General features: G+C 33.0%; 1 protein-coding gene and 1 non-coding gene across 2 annotated transcripts; one reads left to right on the top strand and one right to left on the bottom strand.

The window, feature by feature from the left end:
* Positions 1–6,108: 6,108 nt before the first annotated feature.
* On the bottom strand, positions 6,109–6,182 carry TRNAW-CCA. The gene has a single exon. It is a non-coding gene; the product is annotated as a tRNA-Trp (tRNA).
* A 6,036-nt stretch (positions 6,183–12,218) lies between these two features.
* LOC117129785 (photosystem II CP47 reaction center protein) lies at positions 12,219–14,338 on the top strand. The gene has a single exon (XM_033283037.1). The coding sequence runs from the start codon at positions 12,384–12,386 to the stop codon at positions 13,908–13,910; it is 1,527 nt and encodes a 508-aa protein (XP_033138928.1). The 5' UTR covers positions 12,219–12,383; the 3' UTR covers positions 13,911–14,338.
* The last annotated feature ends 10,014 nt before the right edge of the window (positions 14,339–24,352 follow it).

Genomic DNA, 24,352 nt, shown 5'->3' with positions numbered 1-24,352 from the left:
GAATTTTACTACACGAGAAATTGAGCAAAAAGCTGCTGAATTGGCTTACTTCTTGCGTGTACCAATTGAAGTATTTTGAAATGAATTCATTTTTAAAGTTTAAAGACTAAATCCTTTGGCAGTAGGAAGAAAAAACGAAAGAATTGCTTTCTTTTTTTTCAATTGAACATTAATCTATTCTTTTATGCTCGTTTTTTTATATATTTGATAGAAAAGAAAGGGAGTTTATTCGTCTCGAAAATAGAATCATATTTTTTATTTTAAAAATTCAAAAAAGTTCTTTTAGTATTGATCGAAAAAAGGGGGAATAACATCCTGGAAATACAATTTTTTCTTTATTCAAATTGTAAGTGTATTCTGAGTCTATTTCTGTATTCTTTCTAGATTCAAAACAAAGACTAAGTATTGAATCAAAAGAAAAAGATAAAAGGGATTATAGGCTCAATACATTCTATTTGAATTAGAATAGAAACTCATGCTCGATAGAAATAGTAGATCTAATAGAATCCACAAATGCGGTAGGTTCATTAACAATTCACAGATTCAAAATGGCAAAAAAGAAAGCATTCATTCCTTTTTTTTATTTTACATCTATAGTCTTTTTGCCCTGGTTGATCTCTCTCTGCTGTAATAAAAGTTTGAAAACTTGGATTACTAATTGGTGGAATACTAGACAATGCGAAACTTTCTTGAATGATATTCAAGAAAAAAGTGTTCTAGAAAAATTCATACAATTAGAGGAACTATTCCAGCTGGATGAAATGATAAAGGAATACCCAGAAACCGATTTACAACAATTTCGTCTAGGAATCCACAAAGAAACGATCCAATTCATCAAAATACACAATGAGTATCGTATCCATACAATCTTGCACTTCTCGACAAATCTAATATCTTTCGTTATTCTAAGTGGTTATTCCTTTTGGGGTAAGGAAAAGCTTTTTATTCTCAATTCTTGGGTTCAAGAATTCCTATATAATTTAAGTGATACAATTAAAGCTTTTTCGATTCTTTTATTAACTGATTTATGTATCGGATTCCATTCGCCTCACGGTTGGGAACTAATGATTGGTTATATTTACAAAGATTTTGGGTTTGCTCATTATGAGCAAATTTTATCTGGTCTAGTTTCTACCTTTCCAGTCATTCTTGATACAATTTTTAAATATTGGATCTTTCGTTATTTAAATCGTGTATCTCCGTCACTTGTAGTGATTTATCATGCAATAAATGACTAAAAAACGATTCACTGATCCAATTCTACTCTTTCTTACTTTATACATCATAACCAAATCAAAGTCGTATTTACTTTACTCTTTTTTACCCACGAGGGATTCCTTGTATATTAAAAAAAAAAAAAATTTCTTTTTTCAGTAAATGTAAATAACAGAATTGTGGCTAGGGAAGTATATTATCGACCTACCTAACTTTATTGTAGAAATTTTCGGGATAAACGATTGGACCATGCAAACTAGAAATACCTTTTCTTGGATAAGGGAAGAGATTACTCGCTCCATATCTGTCTCACTCATGATATATATAATAACTTGGGCATCCATTTCAAGTGCATATCCAATTTTTGCCCAGCAGAATTATGAAAATCCACGAGAGGCAACTGGGCGTATTGTATGTGCCAATTGCCATTTAGCTAGTAAGCCCGTGGATATTGAGGTTCCACAAGCGGTACTTCCTGATACTGTATTTGAAGCAGTTGTTAAAATTCCTTATGATATGCAGCTAAAACAAGTTCTAGCTAATGGTAAAAAAGGAGCTTTGAATGTGGGAGCTGTTCTTATTTTACCGGAGGGGTTTGAATTAGCCCCCCCCGATCGTATTTCACCCGAGATGAAAGAAAAGATAGGAAATCTGTCTTTTCAGAATTATCGCCCCAATAAAAAAAATATTCTTGTGATAGGTCCTGTTCCTGGTCAAAAATATAGTGAAATAACCTTTCCTATTCTTGCCCCAGACCCTGCTACTAATAAAGATGTTCACTTCTTAAAATATCCTATATACGTAGGTGGAAATAGGGGAAGGGGTCAGATTTATCCTGATGGTAGCAAAAGTAACAATACAGTTTATAATGCTACGGCAGGAGGGATAATAAGTAAAATTTTACGAAAAGAAAAAGGGGGATACGAAATAACCATAGTGGATGCATCGAATGAACGCCAAGTAATTGATATTATCCCTCGAGGCCTAGAACTTCTTGTTTCAGAGGGCGAATCCATTAAACTCGATCAACCATTAACAAGCAATCCTAATGTGGGTGGATTTGGTCAGGGGGATGCGGAAATAGTACTTCAAGATCCATTACGTGTCCAAGGCCTTTTGTTCTTCTTAGGATCTGTTGTTTTGGCACAAATCTTTTTGGTTCTTAAAAAGAAACAGTTTGAGAAGGTTCAATTATCCGAAATGAATTTTTAGATCTGTCTATTTCGCCTTATCAAATTCGTAAAAAAGAAAGAACCAAAAAAATTATCAAAAGCCTTTTTGCCTCTCTTTAGACTTTCGATTTCGACCAGGTGTCAGGAATTACTTGTCTGATAGTCCTAATCCTAGTATGTATATTAAGAAGAATTCACTTTACCCCCCCTTTTCTTTATTTTTCAATACAAATTTGGATTGAAAAATGGGAGGGGGTGTGATGTAACTCTGTCGTTAGTGACCAATTGAAATTGATAGAATGTATCAATAATCAAGAGTTTTTTTCTAATGTAATTTAGAATGGAAAAATTTGACTAGATACTAAAATAAGGAAAGCAAGCGCAGAAAAAAGGGAACTAGAAATTGGCGAAATAACAAATTTTAGGGACTATAGGGAGTATTACTTGTCTTGCGAGTCTTCGACACAAGAAAAGGAATTTTAGACATCCTTTTCTTGTGTCGATCTTGTCATTCTTAATTGCATTCGTTAAAAAATCCTATTCTTAGTTTACATATATATTACTGTTTCTATATATATAAGGTTTTAATATATCTATATTAATATATATCGTATATATAATTATTAATTAATAGTATAATAATAGTTACTTTTTGTAGTTTTATTTATTTTAATTTCAAGTTTGATGAAATACTAAAAAAATAAGAAAAAACTGCTATTAGTATAGAGTATAGACAAAATTTTAATGATAGATCTAATGATAAAAAATATTGTGTCAGTCGGGAAAGCAGAAAAATAAAATTAAGTGATCCCCCCCCCTTTTTTTCGATCTTTGAAAGGTTAATAATAAATACTATATGCTCGTAACCTACTAATCTAATTAAGTTCATTTTTCAAAAACACGATAAAAATTGTTCTTATTATTAGCAGTTCAACGGGACCCCCTCGAATCAGACAAAGAAGGAAGAGTTGGGCCCCGTTGAGTTCTTATGTTTTCACGTCTATAACTCAGTTCATCCAATTTCTACAGGGATGAACCTAATCCTGAATATGAACCATAAAAGAAAATACCTATTAAACCGATCACAAGAATACCAGCTACAGTACCTATTACCCAAAGAGGAATCCTTCCAGTAGTATCAGCCATTTATCCCGCTTCCCTCCACATTTCATCGAGTGGTCATGCTAGAAACATAAACAGTCAGAGATAATTATGATATATAATCCATCCGAATGGGATAAGAAAATTACTACTCTTTGTTTTTTATTTTATTATTCTACGCTCTTTTCTTAATTTTACTTAATTTTAATTGAAGAAATAATTTGAAAATAAAACAGCAAGTACAAAAATGAGTAATAACCCCCAATAGAGACTGGTACGATTTAATTCAACATTTTGTTCGTTCGGATTTGATTGTGTCATAGCTCTATAAATAATTGAATTCGGTTTATCGTTGGATGAACTGCATTGCTGATATTGACCCCAAAAAAGAAACGGTAGGTACAGCTAGTCCATGAACAGCCAACCAGCGCACTGTAAAAATTGGATAGGTCCTATCTATAGTCATTGGGTCCTCCTAAAAAGATCTACTAAATTCGTCGAGTTGTTCCAAAGAATCAAAACGGCCTGTTATTAATGGAATGCCCTGTCGGCTCTCTGTAAAATACTCGTTTGGACGAGGGCTCCCAAACACATCGTAAGCTAAACCGGTGCTGACGAATAACCAGCCCGCAATGAATAGGGAAGGTATAGTAATGCTATGAATGACCCAGTATCGAATACTGGTAATAATATCAGCAAAAGAACGTTCTCCTGTGCTTCCAGACATACTGAACTCCAGATATTCTTGTAGGGAATCGATTCTGTAAAAGATGAATCAGTAAATTCAAATTCACTGAGATTACATCTTTGTGAGATCGTCAATAAAGTACCAAGGGTATTTTTAGAGTCTACCGAATCAGTATAGCTATCCTTCTTCTGACACAGCAACGCAATTTGAATTAGTATAGAACTGAAGTGTTAGATAATTTATTTCGTTTTTTTTTTTTGCTTGTCGATGTATAACCATGTTCCACTTCTTCAAATTCCTGTATCTGTAATCTATAGGGGCTTTGATCCTTTATTTGTTTTGGACTAGAAAATAAACTAAAGATTAGATAAAATGAAAATTCAAGAGGGTGGTTTCTAATTCTAATAATTCATTAAGGAAATTCTCATATTGTCCCAAGTCAATTGAATCCAAAAACCATCAATTTCATTTTTGTTGCATATGCATAATTGTAGAAGAGATTTTTTTGTAATGATAATGTGACCCCCCCCGTTTTTGCTTTTTATTTCATTTTATTTTAAGGAATTAATTTACAGTAACAAGAAAAGGAAGAATAGTTTTGGATCAATTCAAAAGAACAACAAATAATAAAAAAATAATAATACTAAATCTTTGGAATGCGTGCATTGTTTTGTTGTATTCAATTTAAAGGTTTTTTCTTTCTTTAACTAACTACAAAGATGATGGGTTTTTCACTCTATTTTCTATATAATATCGAAAGAAAAAAACCTAAAACCTAGAAAGGAAACGATAATAGAAATTGCTAATTACAAGTTTTAAAAATCTAGTTAAAATAAATAACTCTTTTTTTGACTGATCTCGTTCTCCGTGTAGGATACTGCTTTTTGGTTTAATTTCATAGATTAAATGAAGAAAACTGCTCTACTATATTAATCTACTTTATTCAAAATTGAATTTATTTCAATTTGAATAAATGTAGAAGGGGGCGTATTCTAGGTTCTAAGGTCACTTAAAAAAAAAAGAATCAAACAACTTTTTTTTTAATTTTTACATGTTTATTCAAAAAAAGTTCTATGTTTTAACTGAAGTTATATAATAGAGTTATTTTTTTTATGTATTATTTTTTCTTATTAATTTCTTAAAGAGTTTTTCAATGAATCAGTTACGTGAATTCTGAATCCTGAGATGGTGCAGATGCCAAAGACGATGAATTTCGTTTTTTCTTTTTCTCTATTTTTGTTCATACCACCGATAATGCTTGATAACTCACAAATTTTCAATTTAATTTTTTGATTCTTGGAACTAGTATTTGTATCTATCTTTACTTTTAAAAATTTTTTTATTGAAACTTCGGGAAGTACTTTAGAAACATATGTATAAAAAAACATATTTTATTGAGTCCCTTCATGCCTACTATAACTAGTTATTTCGGTTTTCTACTAGCAGCTTTAACTATAACCTCAGTTCTATTTATTGGTCTAAGCAAAATACGACTTATTTGAAATTAATTGAATGAATCTTTTTTGATCAAAAAAGATTTATATGGTATTTCATATGTTCGATAGTTCCTTACCGTGTTAATTACCCAATTTTGGTCATTGAGATTCGTCGGCAATACAGATTAAGAGCTAGGAATAGATAGTACCTCTCTTTTCTCCCTTTCAAAAATGAAAACAAAAGAAAATTGAAATGATTGAAGTTTCTTTATTTGGAATCGTCTTAGGTCTAATTCCTATTACTTTGGCTGGATTATTCGTAACTGCTTATTTACAATACAGACGTGGTGATCAGTTGGACTTTTGATTAATTAACATCTCTTTTTTTTTACTGACCTCCTTCTTGCTTTCATATGCGGGAGGTCGAATTCAGATTGCTGCTCAATTATTTGCGAACAGTGGAATTTTGACACAATCTAATAAACAAGAGTGACATCACGCTCTGTAGGATTTGAACCTACGACATTGGGTTTTGGAGACCCACGTTCTACCGAACTGAACTAAGAGCGCTTTTCTTGTTTTTTCTAAAAAAACGAAAAGGCTAGAAAGAGGACATTCTTTAACTCGAATCGATTTTGTACGTATATACTATATCATAGTATATCATAAAATTCAGAATTATATGTATGTCCAATTTTATTAAAAAAAGATAAATCTAAAATGGATTCCTCGTTACTGCTCTTCTGAGCAGTAATTAGGTAGGGATGACAGGATTTGAACCCGTGACATTTTGTACCCAAAACAAACGCGCTACCAAGCTGCGCTACATCCCTTTCGATTGGTTTACAGTGTCATTGTAAACAATTCCTATCTTGTTTTCCACATCCTTCTTTTTTTTTGTTTCATATCAGATAACAAACATATATATAAGTATAATTAAAAAAATTACTTTTTTTAGGCAAATCCTATCAATTTCAAATTTACATAAAAAGGCGTTTCCATTTTCAAATGGAATCTATAAGATCGTTCTAGTAGACAATATTTCAATTCTAATTTTGAAAATGGGGGGTTACATATACAAATACAAGAACTTCTTAACTACATGTACATCTATAGTTATATATATTACTATATATATTGTAATACAATAAAGAAGAAAGAAGGAGGATTTCAAATGCGAGATCTAAAAACATATCTTTCCGTAGCACCGGTACTAAGTACTCTATGGTTCGTTTCGTTAGCAGGTTTATTAATAGAGATTAATCGTTTATTTCCAGATGCATTAACATTTCCCTTTTTTTAATTCTAGTTATTAACATCAGAAAGGATAAAAAAATTTAGAGATACGATCAACGATCGGGGAATAACCCCCCCTTTTTTTTCTAATTCTTTTTTAAGAATAAAAAAGAATTAGAAAAAAAAAAAGGGGGCCGAAAGGGTCATAAAAACGAGGGTTCAGAATCCAATAAAAAAAAAAGTGTTGCTAGGGAAAGAGTATCCTACGAGATACTTAAAAAAAATACTGTACAAAGATTTGAAATATAGTTTTCAAAAAATCATTATATTACTTATTATTTTCTTTTTATTTAATTACTAATTAATATTCATTGCAACGAAATATTTAAGACATTTTTTTGAGTTAATTAACAGCTTCTATTTTTTTTTGTTCTTGTTCTTTATGGACCCTAAAATTAAAATAGAAGATTGGGGGTGAATCATAAATCCAAAGGAGGTTTCATGGCCAAAGGTAAAGATGTTCGAGTAACAATTATTTTGGAATGTACCAGTTGTGTTCGAAATGATATTAAGAAAGAATCGGCTGGAATTTCCAGATATATTACTCAAAAGAATCGGCATAACACTCCTAGTCGATTGGAATTGAGAAAATTCTGTCCCTATTGTTATAAACATACAATTCATGGGGAAATTAAGAAATAGATAAAATTGAGTGCTTGTATGTCAAATTTTATTTTAAGAACAGGAATAATGAGAGTATCTACGTATTATTACATATATATAAATATAAACAAATAAAATAATAGAAATAAATCAAATCCTATATTCTTAATTCTATATAGAAACTCTATCCTATATAGAAATAGAAATCGTTTTTATTTTGATCCAATCAAAATAGGATTTTATAGGTAAGGAATAAAAAATTATGAATAAATCTAAGCGACCTTTTACTAAATCCAAGCGATCTTTTCGTCGGCGTTTGCCCCCGATCCAATCGGGGGATCGAATTGATTATAGAAACATGAGTTTAATTAGTCGATTTATTAGTGAACAAGGAAAAATATTATCTAGACGGGTGAATAGAGTAACTTTAAAACAACAACGATTAATTACTATTGCTATAAAACAAGCTCGTATTTTATCTTTGTTACCTTTTCTTAATAATCAGAAACAATTTGAAAGAAGTGAGTCGACCCCTAGAACTACTAGCCTTAGAACCAGAAAAAAATAGACTTATTCTTCAATTGAATAACTAATCTGAAGGAATTAAAAAAGAGGTTAATATTTTGTTCGACAAATCCAATTAAGAATCAAAATTTGATTGTTACGTCTGTTTCTGTCATAAAAAAAAAAAAAAGAAAAGAATCGTCGAAAAGAAAAAGAATAAGTCTTTTTTTAGCGACTATATACCCTCGTTTTGTTTTGACGACTTTTTTTATAATACTAATTTCTACTCTACCCTCCCCGAGCTTATTCTACTTAAGAACTCTATTTCAAATATTTTAGTGGATTTCTTCCAATCCCCTCATTTTTTGATCTCATTTGAAATCGTATAAAGACAACTCCTATTTAATAGAGCTATTTGTGCAAGTATTTTTCGATTAAGAAGTAATTGCTTCTTGTACAGATTGTGTATGAATCGGTTATAACTATAGAATACCTCCGTTTCGTGAATTACGGCATTTATTCGAGTGATCCATAAACGACGAAAATCCCTTTTTCTTTTACCCCTATCCCGACGAGCCGAAACTAAAGCTCTTATTCTCTGTTGAGTCATAGTTCGTGTAAGTCGTGAATGAGCCCCTTGAAAGCTTGATGCAAATAAACGAAGTTTTGTTCTACGCCTCCGAGCTATATATCCGCGTTTAATTCTAGTCATTGAATAAATCAAACTTTGATGAATAACTAATTCTTTTTTTAGTTTTAGTTATTCTTTTCCCCTTTACTAGTCATTAATAACCAAACGAATTATTCCAATGTATAAAAAAAAATTCCAATGGCTTTTGCTACTCTAACCTTCCCCACCACTATTTTTGGCTAGGTATTTTCCTTTGCTTTGAAAGGATAAATTGCCTTGGTACTTGATATAAAAAAAATAGAATAACTACAAAAAGTAGTAAATAGAAATGGATAAATAGTGGGTTCCTTCGTTTCTATGGTTACTTCTAAAACGGTGAGGTCCTCTCTATACACCGGAGCTCCTTCTTTTAATTAATCAATACTATTGGTAACTTGTACAATTCACATTCTTTGGCTCTACCCCATTAATATTCCAGTAATAGATCTTTCACAATGAGATCCACTTTATACAGTAACGGTATTTTATTTTAAAATTGATTTGGTCATTTACCCTGTTAGTCCGTTTTTTCTTTCAAGAGTGGAATCTTTTTAATAAAAAATGGGATTTCCCCCGCTTAATTGATAACCATTTGTTATCATTGGGGGTTTTCTAAAAAATGGAGTTGATTGGATTTGCACCAATGTAAACCATAAGTTTCAGACACAATAGAAGATATGAATGATCTATCTTTTTGAAATAATGAATCGAGTTCCTCCATTCTATTTTATTTTATTAACAGGTACTGATCCTTGATATTTCAAAAAGAATTTCCTTTTTGTGTTTCAGTCTATGATCTAAACGAGTCGCACATACACCCGAGTACATGTTCCTCGTCGCTGAGGGCATCCCCGAAGCGCTGGGGATTTTGTGACATTTCGGATTGGCTGTCTTGTATTTCTAATAAGTTGTTTAATGGTTGGCATACGGAATCATATAAATAATGGGCTGGTTTAGATGGGTTCTAACCGGCTAATTCTGAATTACTTCTCTTCAAGATTCTCTTCAATATATTTTTTTTATATTGAAGAGAATATGAAACTAAACCTTTAATCTAAAAAGATATAAAATTAGCAGTGGTAGATTTGCATGAAATCGCTCCTATTTTTATTGAACCGCTACAAGATCAACAATGCCATGAGCTTGGGCTTCTGTTGCTGACATAAAAACATCCCTTTCCATGTCTTCGGATACAACCCATATAGGTTTGCCCGTTCTTTGTACATAAACCCTTGTGATGGTTTCGCGAAGTTTTAGTAGTTCTTCCGCTTCCAAGATAACTTCTCCCGTTTGTGCCTCATAAAACGAACTAGCGGGTTGATGGATCATTACCCTGATGATATAATAGAAAAGCTTTTTCTATTTCGCAGAATGAGGCGAGATAACCAAAAAAACAGAGAAATTTGAATAACCGTACAGGCTTTTTTTGTGCGTTGCATACGGCTCTAGAATGGAATTTACGTTTTTGACCTTTCCTTTCGGCGAAAGAAAACAAAATATAGGTTCTATTATACGCGGATCCATAAATGATCCAATTACCATCCTTCTTTTTTGTTTTGTAGGAGTTAAAAAAATACTATGATGGTTCCGTTGCTTTATATATCATTTTTTTTGATCCGTCTATGATTCAGCAATCCCAAAGTGTCTTTTTTTTTGTTTTTGTAAATAAGCTTCCGGTGTGAAAACAAAGTTTGTGACGCTGGGATGTGCCCGAATAGGGAAGATATCATTTTAAATACCCCTTTCTTATCCCATACTACTCTTTCAATATATAATCTAATTTTTTTAATCTAAAAAATTTCATATCGAATTCGAAGTGCCATGCTATTATTACTTAACTAATTCATATTTCCGAGGGCGAAGGCATAGTATTTTTTCTCTAAAATAAAAAAACTCATTGGCGCCAAGCGTGAGGGAATGCTATACGTTTGGTAATTTCTCCTCCGACTAGGATAAAGGATGCTATTGAAGCGGCCAATCCCATGCATATTGTCTGTACATCGGGTCGCACAAATTGCATAGTATCATAAATAGCCATTCCAGATATTACCCATCCACCAGGAGAGTTTATAAACAAATAAAGATCTTTGGTATCCTTTTCTATACTGAGATATATCATAAGACTAATAAGTTGATTCGAAATTTCGGTATCAACCTCTTGGCCTAAAAAAAACAATCTTTCTCGATAAAGTCGGTTGATTAGGATAAAATTTTATTCCTTAGGAGCCGTACAGGCACCTTTTGATGCATACGGTTCAACAAAAATTGTTAAAAAATCAATGTGTCGATTCCAACCCCCTTTTTTTCAGAGAAGGCTTTTCTTTCTAACTTAATAAGGGAAGGGCTTGCTTCCCTTTTAAAAGTAAAAGAAAAAATAAATAAGTTTTGGCCCCTTTTATTTATTAGATATTATAATCCTAATAATAAAATAATAAAACGATTGATTAGGCCTGTCAGACTAACTTGATTCATTGATATTTTTTTTTCATCGAGATTCAGTTGAAATGGGGATGGTTTTTTCTTGTTCCTGAATGGGCTTCTTCCTTTTTTTATTCTGTTTTTTTAGGTTTATGCTCTACTCCGAGTAAAAGGAAAAATTTGCCCGATTTTGATTTGCACATATAGGACAAATGAACCAAATACCGCGTCTTTTTTTTTTTTACTACTCCTTCTTTTTTTTTCAATTCATTTCTTTCACATGTCTTCTGTCAAATAGTCAATAAATTTTTAATTATATTATTTTATTTGATCAACAGTTTTAGATCACCCTGTTTCAATTTTTTGTATTTTTTTTATTTTTTAATAGAATTTTTATCATAATTTTGATATCATATTCATATCATATTAAGTAGTAATTATAAAAATATTATATATTAATTATCAATTGGATTTTTGCTAAACGGAGCCTGGATACTTAATTTTATTAGTCCGATCACGTAAACCATAAAAAATTTTTGATAATCTAATATCAATCTAAATACTCCCTGCATTTAATTCTAATTTATTTTTTGCGCTTCGCGTTACAAATTTTTGATAATTCAATCAATCTTTTTGAGCGAAACAGAGGATATCTCGATCGAGGGAGAAAATGGGGAAATCCCATATAGCCCAATATATCTGACAAGTCGCACTATATGTCAACCCAAGATGTATCTCCTTCTCCAGGACTTCGAAAAGGTACTTTTGGAACGCCAATAGGCATGAAATGAAAAAAAAAGAGAATGAAGTTCTCTATTTCACTTTGATGTGGAAACGTAAGACTGGGGTTTCATTTTTTTTATCATATTATCCTTTTTTCCTACTTTATTAATATTAATCATATTTAAATTAATAATATTTAATACAGAAGTTGAATAAGCTAAAATAAAATATAAAATAAAAGTAAAGTAAGAGAGAATGAATAAAAATGAAAGGAAACTTTTTACGAACGGGCTTCTGAACGATGAACAACAATAGCTATCTTGGTTCATATAACATAGGATTCACCCCCATTGCGTATTGGTACTTATCGGATATAGAATAGATCCGCTTCCCTTTTTTCCTATGAATCGAATTGTTCCATTATTACTAACAGAATAGAACAAATATTAATCCTTTCTCCGAAATAATTACCTAAAAAGGGGGGGTCCGTAACATAGTTTTTTCCAATGCAATAAAGTTACATAGTGTCTATTTTTCATTGATAAAGGGGTATTTCCATGGGTTTGCCTTGGTATCGTGTTCATACTGTTGTATTGAATGATCCCGGTCGTTTGCTTTCGGTTCATATAATGCATACTGCTCTGGTTGCTGGTTGGGCCGGTTCCATGGCTCTATATGAATTAGCTGTTTTTGATCCCTCCGACCCTGTTCTTGATCCAATGTGGAGACAAGGTATGTTCGTTATACCTTTCATGACTCGTTTAGGAATAACCAATTCATGGGGCGGTTGGAATATTACAGGAGGGACTATAACGAATCCGGGTCTTTGGAGTTACGAAGGGGTAGCCGCAGCACATATCGTGTTTTCTGGCTTGTGCTTCTTGGCAGCTATTTGGCATTGGGTATATTGGGATCTAGAAATTTTTTGTGATGAACGTACAGGAAAACCTTCTTTGGATTTGCCCAAGATTTTTGGAATTCATTTATTTCTTTCAGGAGTGGCTTGCTTTGGTTTTGGCGCATTTCATGTAACAGGATTATATGGTCCTGGAATATGGGTATCCGACCCTTATGGACTAACCGGAAAGGTCCAACCCGTAAATCCGGCGTGGGGCGTGGAGGGTTTTGACCCTTTTGTTCCGGGAGGAATAGCCTCTCATCATATTGCAGCAGGGACGTTGGGTATATTAGCGGGCTTATTCCATCTTAGTGTTCGTCCGCCTCAACGTCTATACAAAGGATTACGTATGGGAAATATTGAAACCGTCCTTTCCAGTAGTATTGCTGCTGTCTTTTTTGCAGCTTTTATTGTTGCTGGAACTATGTGGTATGGTTCTGCAACTACTCCCATCGAATTATTTGGTCCTACTCGTTATCAATGGGATCAGGGATACTTTCAACAAGAAATATATCGAAGAGTTAGTGCCGGACTAGCTGAAAATCAAAGTGTATCAGAAGCTTGGTCTAAAATTCCTGAAAAATTAGCTTTTTATGATTATATTGGTAATAATCCAGCAAAAGGGGGATTATTCCGAGCGGGTTCAATGGACAATGGGGATGGAATAGCTGTTGGATGGTTAGGACACCCCGTCTTTAGAAATAAAGAAGGGCGTGAACTTTTTGTACGCCGTATGCCTACTTTTTTTGAAACATTTCCGGTTGTTTTGGTAGACGGAGACGGAATTGTTAGAGCCGACGTCCCGTTTAGAAGGGCAGAATCTAAATATAGTGTCGAACAAGTAGGTGTAACTGTTGAGTTTTATGGTGGTGAACTCAATGGAGTAAGTTATAGTGATCCCGCAACTGTGAAAAAATATGCTAGACGGGCTCAATTGGGTGAGATTTTTGAATTAGATCGTGCTACTTTGAAATCCGATGGTGTTTTTCGTAGCAGTCCAAGAGGTTGGTTTACTTTTGGGCATGCTTCGTTTGCTCTACTTTTCTTCTTTGGACACATTTGGCATGGTTCTAGAACCCTCTTCAGAGATGTTTTTGCTGGTATTGATCCAGATTTGGATGCTCAGGTGGAATTTGGGGCATTCCAAAAACTTGGAGATCCAACTACAAAAAGACAAGCAGTCTGATGCAACATTGCTTTTTTCTTTTAGTTTCTGTTTGCGATTTTTTTGATTTCATTTTATTTAATAGGTAGGGTACTGTAGGAATCTTGATTTAAATCGCTGCCGTTTCTTTGACTCTTTTTTGTTCTTTATCCGGAGGTATACTCCTTCAGTAAACATAAACAAAACAGGTATGAAAGCTATAATTGTAAACCACGATCAAATTTATGGAAGCATTGGTTTATACATTTCTCTTAGTATCGACTTTAGGGATCATTTTTTTCGCTATTTTTTTTCGGGAACCGCCTACAATTTCAACTAAAAAATGAAATAATTTTTCATTCTCTTCATTGACGTAATCAGCCTCCAACTATTTGGAGGCTGATTACGTCAACTAGTCCCCGTGTTCCTCGAATGGATCTCTTAGTTGTTGAGAGGGTTGCCCAAAGGCAGTATATAGAGCATACCCAGTAAAACTTACAAGTAACCCAGATATAAAGATGGCGACTAGAGTTGCTGTTTCCATTATTATATAATTGAAAGACCACAATGGATCTATGCTAAGATCGTTTATTTACAACGGAATGGTATACAAAGTCAACAGATCGTAATGAATACAAAATAAGATTTATGGCTACACAAACTGTTGAAGATAGTTCTAGATCTGGTCCAAGAAGCACTACTGTAGGGAAGTTATTGAAACCGTTGAATTCTGAATATGGTAAAGTAGCTCCTGGATGGGGAACGACCCCTTTGATGGGTGTTGCAATGGCACTATTTGCGGTATTCCTATCTATTATTTTGGAGATTTATAATTCCTCTGTTCTACTGGATGGAATTTCAATGAATTAGACTGAGAAGAATCTTGAAGTCCTAGCTTTTTGTTCGATACAAAAAAGTAAAGTATGTAGGTCTAAAATTTTGCACCTATTCTCCTTTGGTAGTTCGACCGCGAAATTTTTTTCTGCATTGTATATTTCCGGAATATGAGTGTGTGACTTGTTAGAATTGACCCTATGGATAGTACAGAGAAGGGGGTCTGTCATCTTTATCAAGATGGTTTTATTTCGTCGGATATTCATTCGAGTATCTGGAGCACGAAATAGATCAAATAGATCACAAAGTTTTCGAACTATGATTCATACTTAATACTTAGACCTCGTAGCCGGACTTCTTTCCGTTCTATCTTATAAATTTTCATAAATCAATTTTTTTCTGCTTTTAAACTCTTATTTAGATCAAAGGACAAACGCTTCTTTGTATTTTATGTTTTTAATCATTATAGCTCTTTTTTTTTTTTATTGAATAAGTGATGATCCAATGGTTCTCACTCAGTGAACTTTGGACTTTGAAGGTTTCATTGAATTATCGTGGTTTTCGTATGAATCTGAGGTTTCAATTAATAAGTAGGGTCTTAACAAGAAAATTCCTATCAATAATAAAGAAAACAAGAAGAAATCCGTATTCCCATTCCATACAAATACCAACTAAAAAAGACAATAACGATAGGTAATCTAGAAGATTCAAGAGGCCTGTAACGATCAACACAACATAAAGACGTATGAGCTGACTTGAGTTTTTGGCATTTAACCACAAAGAAGAGCTTTCGCATTTTGACTCTTAAATAATATTGAATGAGAGAGAAGTTTAAAACTTTATATTCCATATCCGTTTCAATCAGTATTTGGGTCTTTTTTTTGTTTGAGCTGTACGAGATGAAATTCTCATATACAGTTCTTGGAGGGGGAGGAACCTTGGTTTACCTATCTCAATAAAGTTTATGATTGGTTCGAAGAACGTCTTGAGATTCAAGCGATTGCAGACGATATAACTAGTAAATATGTTCCTCCGCATGTCAACATATTTTATTGTCTAGGAGGAATTACCCTTACTTGTTTTTTAGTACAAGTAGCTACGGGATTTGCTATGACTTTTTATTACCGTCCAACTGTTACTGAGGCTTTTGCTTCTGTTCAATATATAATGACTGAAGCTAACTTTGGTTGGTTAATCCGATCAGTTCATCGATGGTCGGCAAGTATGATGGTCCTAATGATGATCCTGCACGTATTTCGTGTATACCTCACCGGTGGTTTTAAAAAACCTCGCGAATTAACTTGGGTTACTGGTGTGGTTCTGGGTGTATTGACCGCATCTTTTGGTGTAACAGGTTATTCTTTACCTTGGGATCAAATTGGCTATTGGGCAGTCAAAATTGTAACAGGTGTACCTGACGCTATTCCGGTAATAGGATCGCCTCTTGTAGAATTATTACGCGGAAGTGCTAGTGTTGGACAATCCACTTTGACTCGTTTTTATAGTTTACACACTTTTGTATTACCTCTTCTTACGGCTGTATTTATGTTAATGCATTTCTTAATGATACGTAAGCAAGGTATTTCTGGTCCCTTATAAATAATATAGATTCTAGATATTTTTAATTACTAATTTATCTTATTACTTGGTGAAGGAACAATCGTATTTTATTGCTATAAATATGGATTATTAAAAAAATAAGACATGTATTTGGATATTTCCCTTCAACTCCACAATATTGTATTATTTTTTTGACATAAAAAGTTGAAGGGAATTCTATGAAGAGAAAATGGATTATGGGAGTGTGTGACTTGAACTATTGATCGGGCCGTGCAGAAATATGACTTTATCTGCTACATTGGAATTCACAACCAAATGTGTCTTTGTTCCAACCACTGTGTAAGCCCCATACAGGGGATAGGCTGGTTCACTTGAAGAGAATCTTTTCTATGATCATAATACCCGACGATGTCGTGGATGAGTGGGCTCCGTAAAATCCAAAAATCCAGGAGATTAAGGGATGGAACATAATCAGGATTATGTTTTTAGCTATTTTTTAGTAAAAAATAGCTAAAAACATAAAAAATTAATAGTATGTAAATGCATTCATTTCCTCTGCATCGACTCGATTTCTGATACTATCGGAGTGAATACAGGATCTAATGAAGAGTAGAGGGTAGACTTCATTAGTAACAAGTAAATCCTTTGTATTTGAAAAATCTCGATATAATTTTTGAGATTAAGGATTAATTGATAAGGTATGAGACGATCCAGAAAGCACTTAATCATGATCAACTTTTAAGCTTACGTGGGTGTTGAGCATTTACCTGTAAGAATGGAATTTATGGTAATCTTTAGTTGCAATAACTTTGGAATCGGATAATTCTTTTTTTACATATTAAATACTTGTTGATAACATATATATTTTTTGTATGTATTAATTTAGTTTGGTTAATTCTTGCTCGAGCCGGATGATGAAAAATTATCATGTCCGGTTCCCTCGGGGGATGGATCCATAAGAATTCACCTATCCCAATAACAAAAAAACCAGATTTGAATGATCCTGTATTACGAGCTAAATTAGCTAAAGGTATGGGTCATAATTATTACGGAGAGCCCGCATGGCCCAATGATCTTTTATATATTTTTCCAGTAGTCATTCTTGGTACCATTGCCTGTAACGTAGGCTTAGCGGTTTTAGAACCATCAATGATTGGTGAACCTGCGGATCCTTTTGCAACTCCTTTGGAAATATTACCTGAATGGTATTTCTTTCCTGTATTTCAAATACTTCGTACAGTGCCTAACAAATTATTGGGTGTTCTTTTAATGGCTTCAGTACCGGCGGGATTATTAACCGTACCCTTTTTGGAAAATGTTAATAAGTTCCAAAATCCATTTCGTCGTCCAGTCGCGACAACCGTCTTTTTGATTGGCACCGTGGTGGCCCTGTGGTTAGGTATTGGAGCAACATTACCAATTGATAAATCTCTAACTTTAGGTCTTTTTTAATTAAATTTATTCAATTGTAAAATAAAAGGCGTGGGTATCTAGGGAGTAGTCATTTCAAAATGAATTCTCCCTAGATACATATCTAAATTAATTTTATTAAGTAAAATAGGTTTGACTGGAAAATCGAAATTACGTTGAAGGTTTAAAATCCATTTCAATTTTAAATTGACTTTTTAGTCAAATTTTTTTTAATGCTTTTTTTATTTTTTTTCTAAAATGTCTAATATCTTTTTTACATCTTCTATGTGAAAATGTTCCATTTTGATAAGGTCTTCTTGACTGTTATTCAAAAGATCCAATAATGTATGTATATTGGACTTTTTGAGACAATTATAGATTCTGGGAGGCAATTCTAATTGGTCAATAAAAATATATTGAAACGCTAGTTCTTTTTTTTTTTTTCTTAGGTTAACTAATCTATTATGAAAAGGAAAAAGGGGTAAAGTAACTTGATGTTGATTGTTCTCTAAATAGAACGTTTCTTCTTCTACATGTAGAAAAGGAATAAATAAATTAATCAAATTCCGGGAGGCTTCATGAAGTGCTTCTTTAGGAGTTAAACTTCCATTTGTCCATATTTCTAGAAAAAGAATCTCTTGTTTTTCATTCCCATTCCCATAAGAATGAATACTATGATTCGCATTTTGAACAGGCATGAATACAGCATCTATAGGATAACTTCGGTCTTCAAAGTTATTTGACATTTTTAAACTATATCCGCGATTCCTCTCGATTTTTAATCCAATACACAAATTTATTGGTTCCGTTAAGGTAGCTATATGCTGTGTATTATCAACGATTTCCACAGAGGGCGGTAAAACTATGTCTCGAGCAGTTATATATCCGGGACCTTGGACACAAATAAGCGCGTTGCGCGTTCCATATAGATTACTTTTTAATACAATCTCGTTCAAATTCATTAAAATTTCATGTACTGATTCTTGAATACCGACTATGTTAGAATAGTCATGTGGTATGTTCTCAGATTTTGCACGTGTAATACATGTTCCTTCTATTTCGCCAAGTAAAGCTCTTCGCATCGCAATGCCTATTGTGTCGGCTTGACCTTTCATAAGTGGAGACAGAATAAAGCGTCCATAATAAAGACGCTTACTGTCTCTTCTTGATTCAACACACTTCCACTGTAGTGTCCGAGTAGATACTTTGACTTTCTCTCGAACCATAGTAATTTTATTTGATCAGATCATTGAATCATTTATTTCTCTTGAAACCCTTTCAGCCTTTATTTAGTTCTATACACGTCGTTTTTTAGGGGGTCTACAACCATTATGTGGCATAGGGGTTACATCTCGTACGAAACTTAAAAGTATACCGCTTCTACGAATAGCTCGTAATGCTGCATCTCTTCCTAGTCCAGGGCCTTTTATCCTTACTTCAGCTCGTTGCATACCTTGATCCACTACTGCTCGAATAGCATTTCCTGCTGCGGTTTGAGCAGCAAAAGGTGTTCCTCTTCTTGTACCCCTGAATCCACAAGTACCCGCGGAGGACCAAGAAATCACCCGACCCCGTACATCTGTAACGGTCACAATGGTATTGTTGAAACTTGCTTGAACATGAATAACTCCCTTTGGTATTCTACGTACATTTTTACGTGAACCACTACGGGTATTTTTACGTGAACCAATTCTTAATATAGGTTTTGCCATATTTTTTCATTTCACAAGAAATATATGGATATATCCATTTCATGTCAAAACGGACCTTTTTTTTACTAGCTCCTTGGAAGTGCCTTTTCCTTTAGTAAGATTATCCTTGTCTTTGTTTATGCCTCGGGTTGGAACAAATTACTATAATTCGTCCCCTCCTACGGATTAGCCGACACTTTTCACAAATTTTACGAACGGAAGCCCTTATTTTCATAGTTGTTATTCCTTAATTCTCTTAATATACTTATTGTTGGACGAAAAAAAGGTTTCTTGATATTTTTGAATCTTGAATTGTATCTTCGTGAAAGGAATGTTGAATTTCAAAAAACCACTGACTTATTTGAATCCTTGTTATGGAGTCTAGAAAGTGGCTGTTCCCCGATTAACTTAATACCTAAGAACTTACTAAAATTTTTACCCCTTTTTCTCCTATAGGTATACCTATACAAAAATATGTCGAATCCTTTCAGAAGCATGACCTAAAATAAAAAAAATCTTTAGTATCTAAACAAAATCGAACCATACCGTTCGGAAGTGATTCATAAAGAAAACTTTCATTAATTCATTTTTTTCTTTAATTTCATTCGGGGTAAAAAATTCTAAACTTTTTTAGCAGGGGTGGTATTACACAACCCCCCCCCTTTTTTTTCACAAATGCTAAGTTCCGGATATCCAATTTTGATATTAGAAGGATTACCATATATAACACAAAATTTCTCCGCCGATTCTTTTTAGTCGAGCTTCTCGATCTGTCATTATACCTTGAGAAGTTGAAAGGATTACAATTCCTATTCCGCCTAAAATTCGTGGAATTCGTTGAGAGTTAGAATAGATTCGTAGACCCGGTCGGCTTATTCTCTTTAAATTTAAAATCGTTTTATAGGATTCTTTCTTATTTCGTCTATGTCTTAGGGTTAAAATCAAAAAATATTGATTGTTTTCGCGATGTTTCCTTACGTTTTCGATAAAACCCTCTTGTAAAAGTATTTTAACAATGCTTTCGGTGATGTTAGTCGATCCTATCCGAACTGTTCCTTTTCTATTCATGTCAGCATTTCGTATAGAGGTTATTATATCAGCAATAGTGTCTTTCCCCATGATAAGTTAAAATTCCTTAATTGTTCTATAATTTTGATATAATCAACATGTTATTTTTCTTTTATTTATATAAAAATAGAGACGAATTATATATTAATATATGAATTCAATTATTAATATATAAAATTATTAAGGGTATATGCGTGATACACAATCTATTAATTATAATTAATTTGATTTCAATACCATTTTTTTAATCCTATCCTATATTAACTATCGATATTTAGGTCTTATAATACTTCAGGAGCTAATGAAACTATTTTAGTAAAGTTTAATTGTCTCAATTCCCGTGGGATCGCCCCAAAAACGCGAGTTCCTTTTGGATTTCCTTCTTGATCAATGACAACTGCGGCATTGTCGTCATATCGTATTATCGTCCCATTCTTACGTTTGAGTTCTTTACAAGTACGTACAATTACAGCTCTGACCACTTCTGATCTTTCTAGAGTAGTATTTGGGATTGCTTCCTTGATTACAGCAACAATAACGTCACCAATATGAGCATAGCGGCGATTACTAGCTCCTATTATTCGAATACACATCAATTTTCTAGCCCCGCTGTTGTCTGCTACATTCAAATAGGTTTGTGGTTGAATCATATTTTTGTATCTCTTCTTTTAGTGCAAAGGACGAAGTAAAAAAAATATTGTTTGTCAAAAAAAAACTTATAATCTTTTTATCCTTAAATGTTATTTAGCTTTTTCATTCTATATTCCTATTCAGAAATAATGAATTGGGTTTTTATAGGCATTTTTGATGCCGCGATTGAAATAGCTTTTCTGGCTATATTTTCTGGTACACCACCCATTTCATAAAGGATTTTACCTGGTTTAACCACAGCTACCCAGTACTCTGGGGATCCTTTCCCAGAACCCATACGCGTTTCCGCGGGTCTTACTGTAACTGGCTTGTCTGGAAATATACGTACCCAAATTTTTCCACCACGTCGTATATTTCGTGTCATTGCTCGTCGCCCTGCTTCTATTTGTCTAGATGTAATCCAAGCGGGTTCAAGTGTTTGAAGAGCATATCTGCCAAAACAAATACGATTCCCACGAGAGGATATTCCTTTTAGTCTTCCTCGATGTTGTTTACGAAATTTGGTTCTTTTTGGGTTATAGTTGATGGGTTTTTTCTAAATGAGAAATTCCATCTCTACTGCAGAACTGGACGTGAGAGTTTCTTCTCATCCAGCTCCTCGCGAATAAAAGGATTAATTAAGATATAGATGTAGTTAATGATTAATCCTATTAATCATGGTATTTTTTTTTTATTTCATCTTATCTCTTCTAAATTTGTGTATGTCTTTTTTGAAATAGAATCAAAGATCAATTTTATTTCGATTTATTTAAAAATAACGTAATATCATCATTACAAATGTAATTTTTATTAGAGTTAGAATATTATAACAAATCCTTATTTTATTTTTTTCATTGTTTTTTTCATCTTTTATTACTGTTTTTATTTGAAAAAAAAACCAATTTTTCGCCGGCGAATATTTACTCTTTCAATATCTATTTAAGTTTGCTGTTTATCCCCCGAGGTCTCAGAATCAAAATCAGAAATCAGAATAGATAATAAAGTTTCTGGTTTATTCCGCCATCCTGTCCAATGAATTACTAAGATTTCTTGTTCACTAGAATCCTATATATTCATGGGTTCCGTCGTTCCCATCGCTTCTTGATTAATCATTAGGCCTGAATTCTACAATGGAGCTTTTACATGAAATTTTGAATTTCTTTTTTTTTTTTTGAGGCAATTTTCTCAGTTTTTATTGGCTCAAGGCTCTTAATTTTTTGTTTTCGGAACAGATTTATCTAATTATTATGAATGAATCTGTATTGATGCTTTATTACATTGCTTTTCTTACAGTGACCTCATAGATTTTCCAAATTGGAATCATATATCATTAATATTCAATTTTTTCGCTCTTTCTTTCATCCTTCCATTTATCCGCATACTTTTTGATTACCTTTCATAACTTAATAATCATCTTTCTTTATTCTTTTTTTTTAGTCAGTTGCTCCAATGATATGATCAGCCTATCATATCTTGACTAATTTTTTGGATCCAGATAATGCGAAGCAATGAGTTGCTTAGGTTATTTATTAATGCTGTAGTTATTAGTTGGTAAGTTCTTTTTTTTTTTATCGTAATCTAACCCTAAACCAACGAGTCACACACTAAGCATAGCAATTATATCAAAGGAGTTTTGATGGAAATGTTTATTCAACCTTATAGAATTGCTCATTTTTTTTTCTTAAACATAAAAAAAAAGACTACAAGTTTTTATTTTTATTTCTTTATAGTGTTATACTACATAGTTTTCGTTTTTTATCATTGGATAAAATGTAAAGACAAATAAAGTTTTTTTATTCTTCGTCTACGAATATCCAAATTTTTATTCCTAAAACCCCATAAATAGTTCGAACTGTATAGGAACAATAATCAATTTTAGCTTCAATTGTTTGTAAAGGAACTCTGCCTTCTCTGATCCATTCAACACGTGCAATTTCTTTTCCGTCGATACGTCCTGCAATTTGTACTTGAATTCCTTTTGTATTCGCCTGTTCAGTTAATTCAATAGCTTTTTTCATTGCTTTTCGAAAAGAAACGCGATTTTTTAATTGGCCAGCTATAAATTCTGCAAGAATATTAGGATGCCCATACGGATTGGAAATTCGGGTAATAGCAATGTTGAGTTTTCTATTGACACAATTAAGTTCTTTTTGAACATTCATCTGTAATTCTTCGATTCTTCGGGGTTTATCTTCAATTAATAATTTAGGAAATCCCATATAGATTATGATCTGAATGAGATCGATTCTTTTTTGAATTTCGATACGTGCAATTCCCTCCATACCAGAGGATATTCTTATATTTTTTTGGACATAATTTTTAATACAGTCTCGTATTTTTTTATCTTCTTCTAAACCTTCAGAATACTTTTTTGGTTGTGCAAACCAAATAGAATGATGACTTTGGGTTGTACCAAGTCTGAAACCAAGTGGATTTATTTTTTGTCCCATGGGCCTCCACTACTATATGTATCGTAACATGTTAGATTTATGTTTTCATTGCTGCATCCAGGTTTTTTTAAATACATTAAATATTCTTCATATTGTTGATATAAGGATATATCTTCCAATACGATAGTTATATGACAAGTGGATCTTTTTATTGGGTAACTCCGTCCTCGTGCCCGAGGTTTTAATTTTTTCACCGTATTTCCTTGATTCACTTCAGCTTTACTAATGACTAAATTGGTTTCTTTGAAACCCTTATTGTGACTAGCATTTGCTGCTGCAGAATAAACTAATTTAAAAATGGGATAACATCCTCGATACGGCATAAGTTCTAATATCATAAGTGCTTCTTCGTAGGAACGTCCACGGATCTGATCAATAACTCTCCGTGCTTTGTGGGCAGACATAGATATATATTGCCCTAAAGCATATACGGAAGTATATGATTTCTTCTTTTTCTTCTTTATCATAAGGTTTACCTCTCACTAAAAAAAAAAATTATATTCATTATTCATTTTTTTGAATTCATTTAATTAACGACGAGATCTATTATCATTTTTCGCGTGTCCTCTAAAATTTATAGTAGGTGAAAATTCTCCCAATTTATGTCCTACCATAAGGTCGATTATATAAACGGGTAAGTGTTCCCTTCCATTATGTATAGCGATAGTATGGCCAATCATTGTGGGTATAATAGTAGATGCCCGGGACCAAGTTATTATGATTTCTTTTTCCGCCTTTGTATTAAGCTTCTCTATTTTTCTTAATAAATGCTTTGCTACAAAAGGATTTTTTTTTAGTGAACGTGTCACAGTTAATTAACTCCTATTTTTTTTAAGACGAA

This window comes from Brassica rapa, unplaced genomic scaffold, assembly GCF_000309985.2.
Source record: "Brassica rapa cultivar Chiifu-401-42 unplaced genomic scaffold, CAAS_Brap_v3.01 Scaffold0156, whole genome shotgun sequence".
In the NCBI taxonomy this organism is placed as follows: Eukaryota; Viridiplantae; Streptophyta; class Magnoliopsida; order Brassicales; family Brassicaceae; genus Brassica; species Brassica rapa.
Note: the sequence above shows the minus strand (reverse complement) of the source record. Positions and strands in the feature narration are given on the sequence as shown.

Bases quoted from the DNA above. Each gene is read 5' to 3' on its own strand.
- LOC117129785 (XM_033283037.1), top strand. From the start codon at position 12,384: ATGGGTTTGCCTTGGTATCGTGTTCATACTGTTGTATTGAATGATCCC.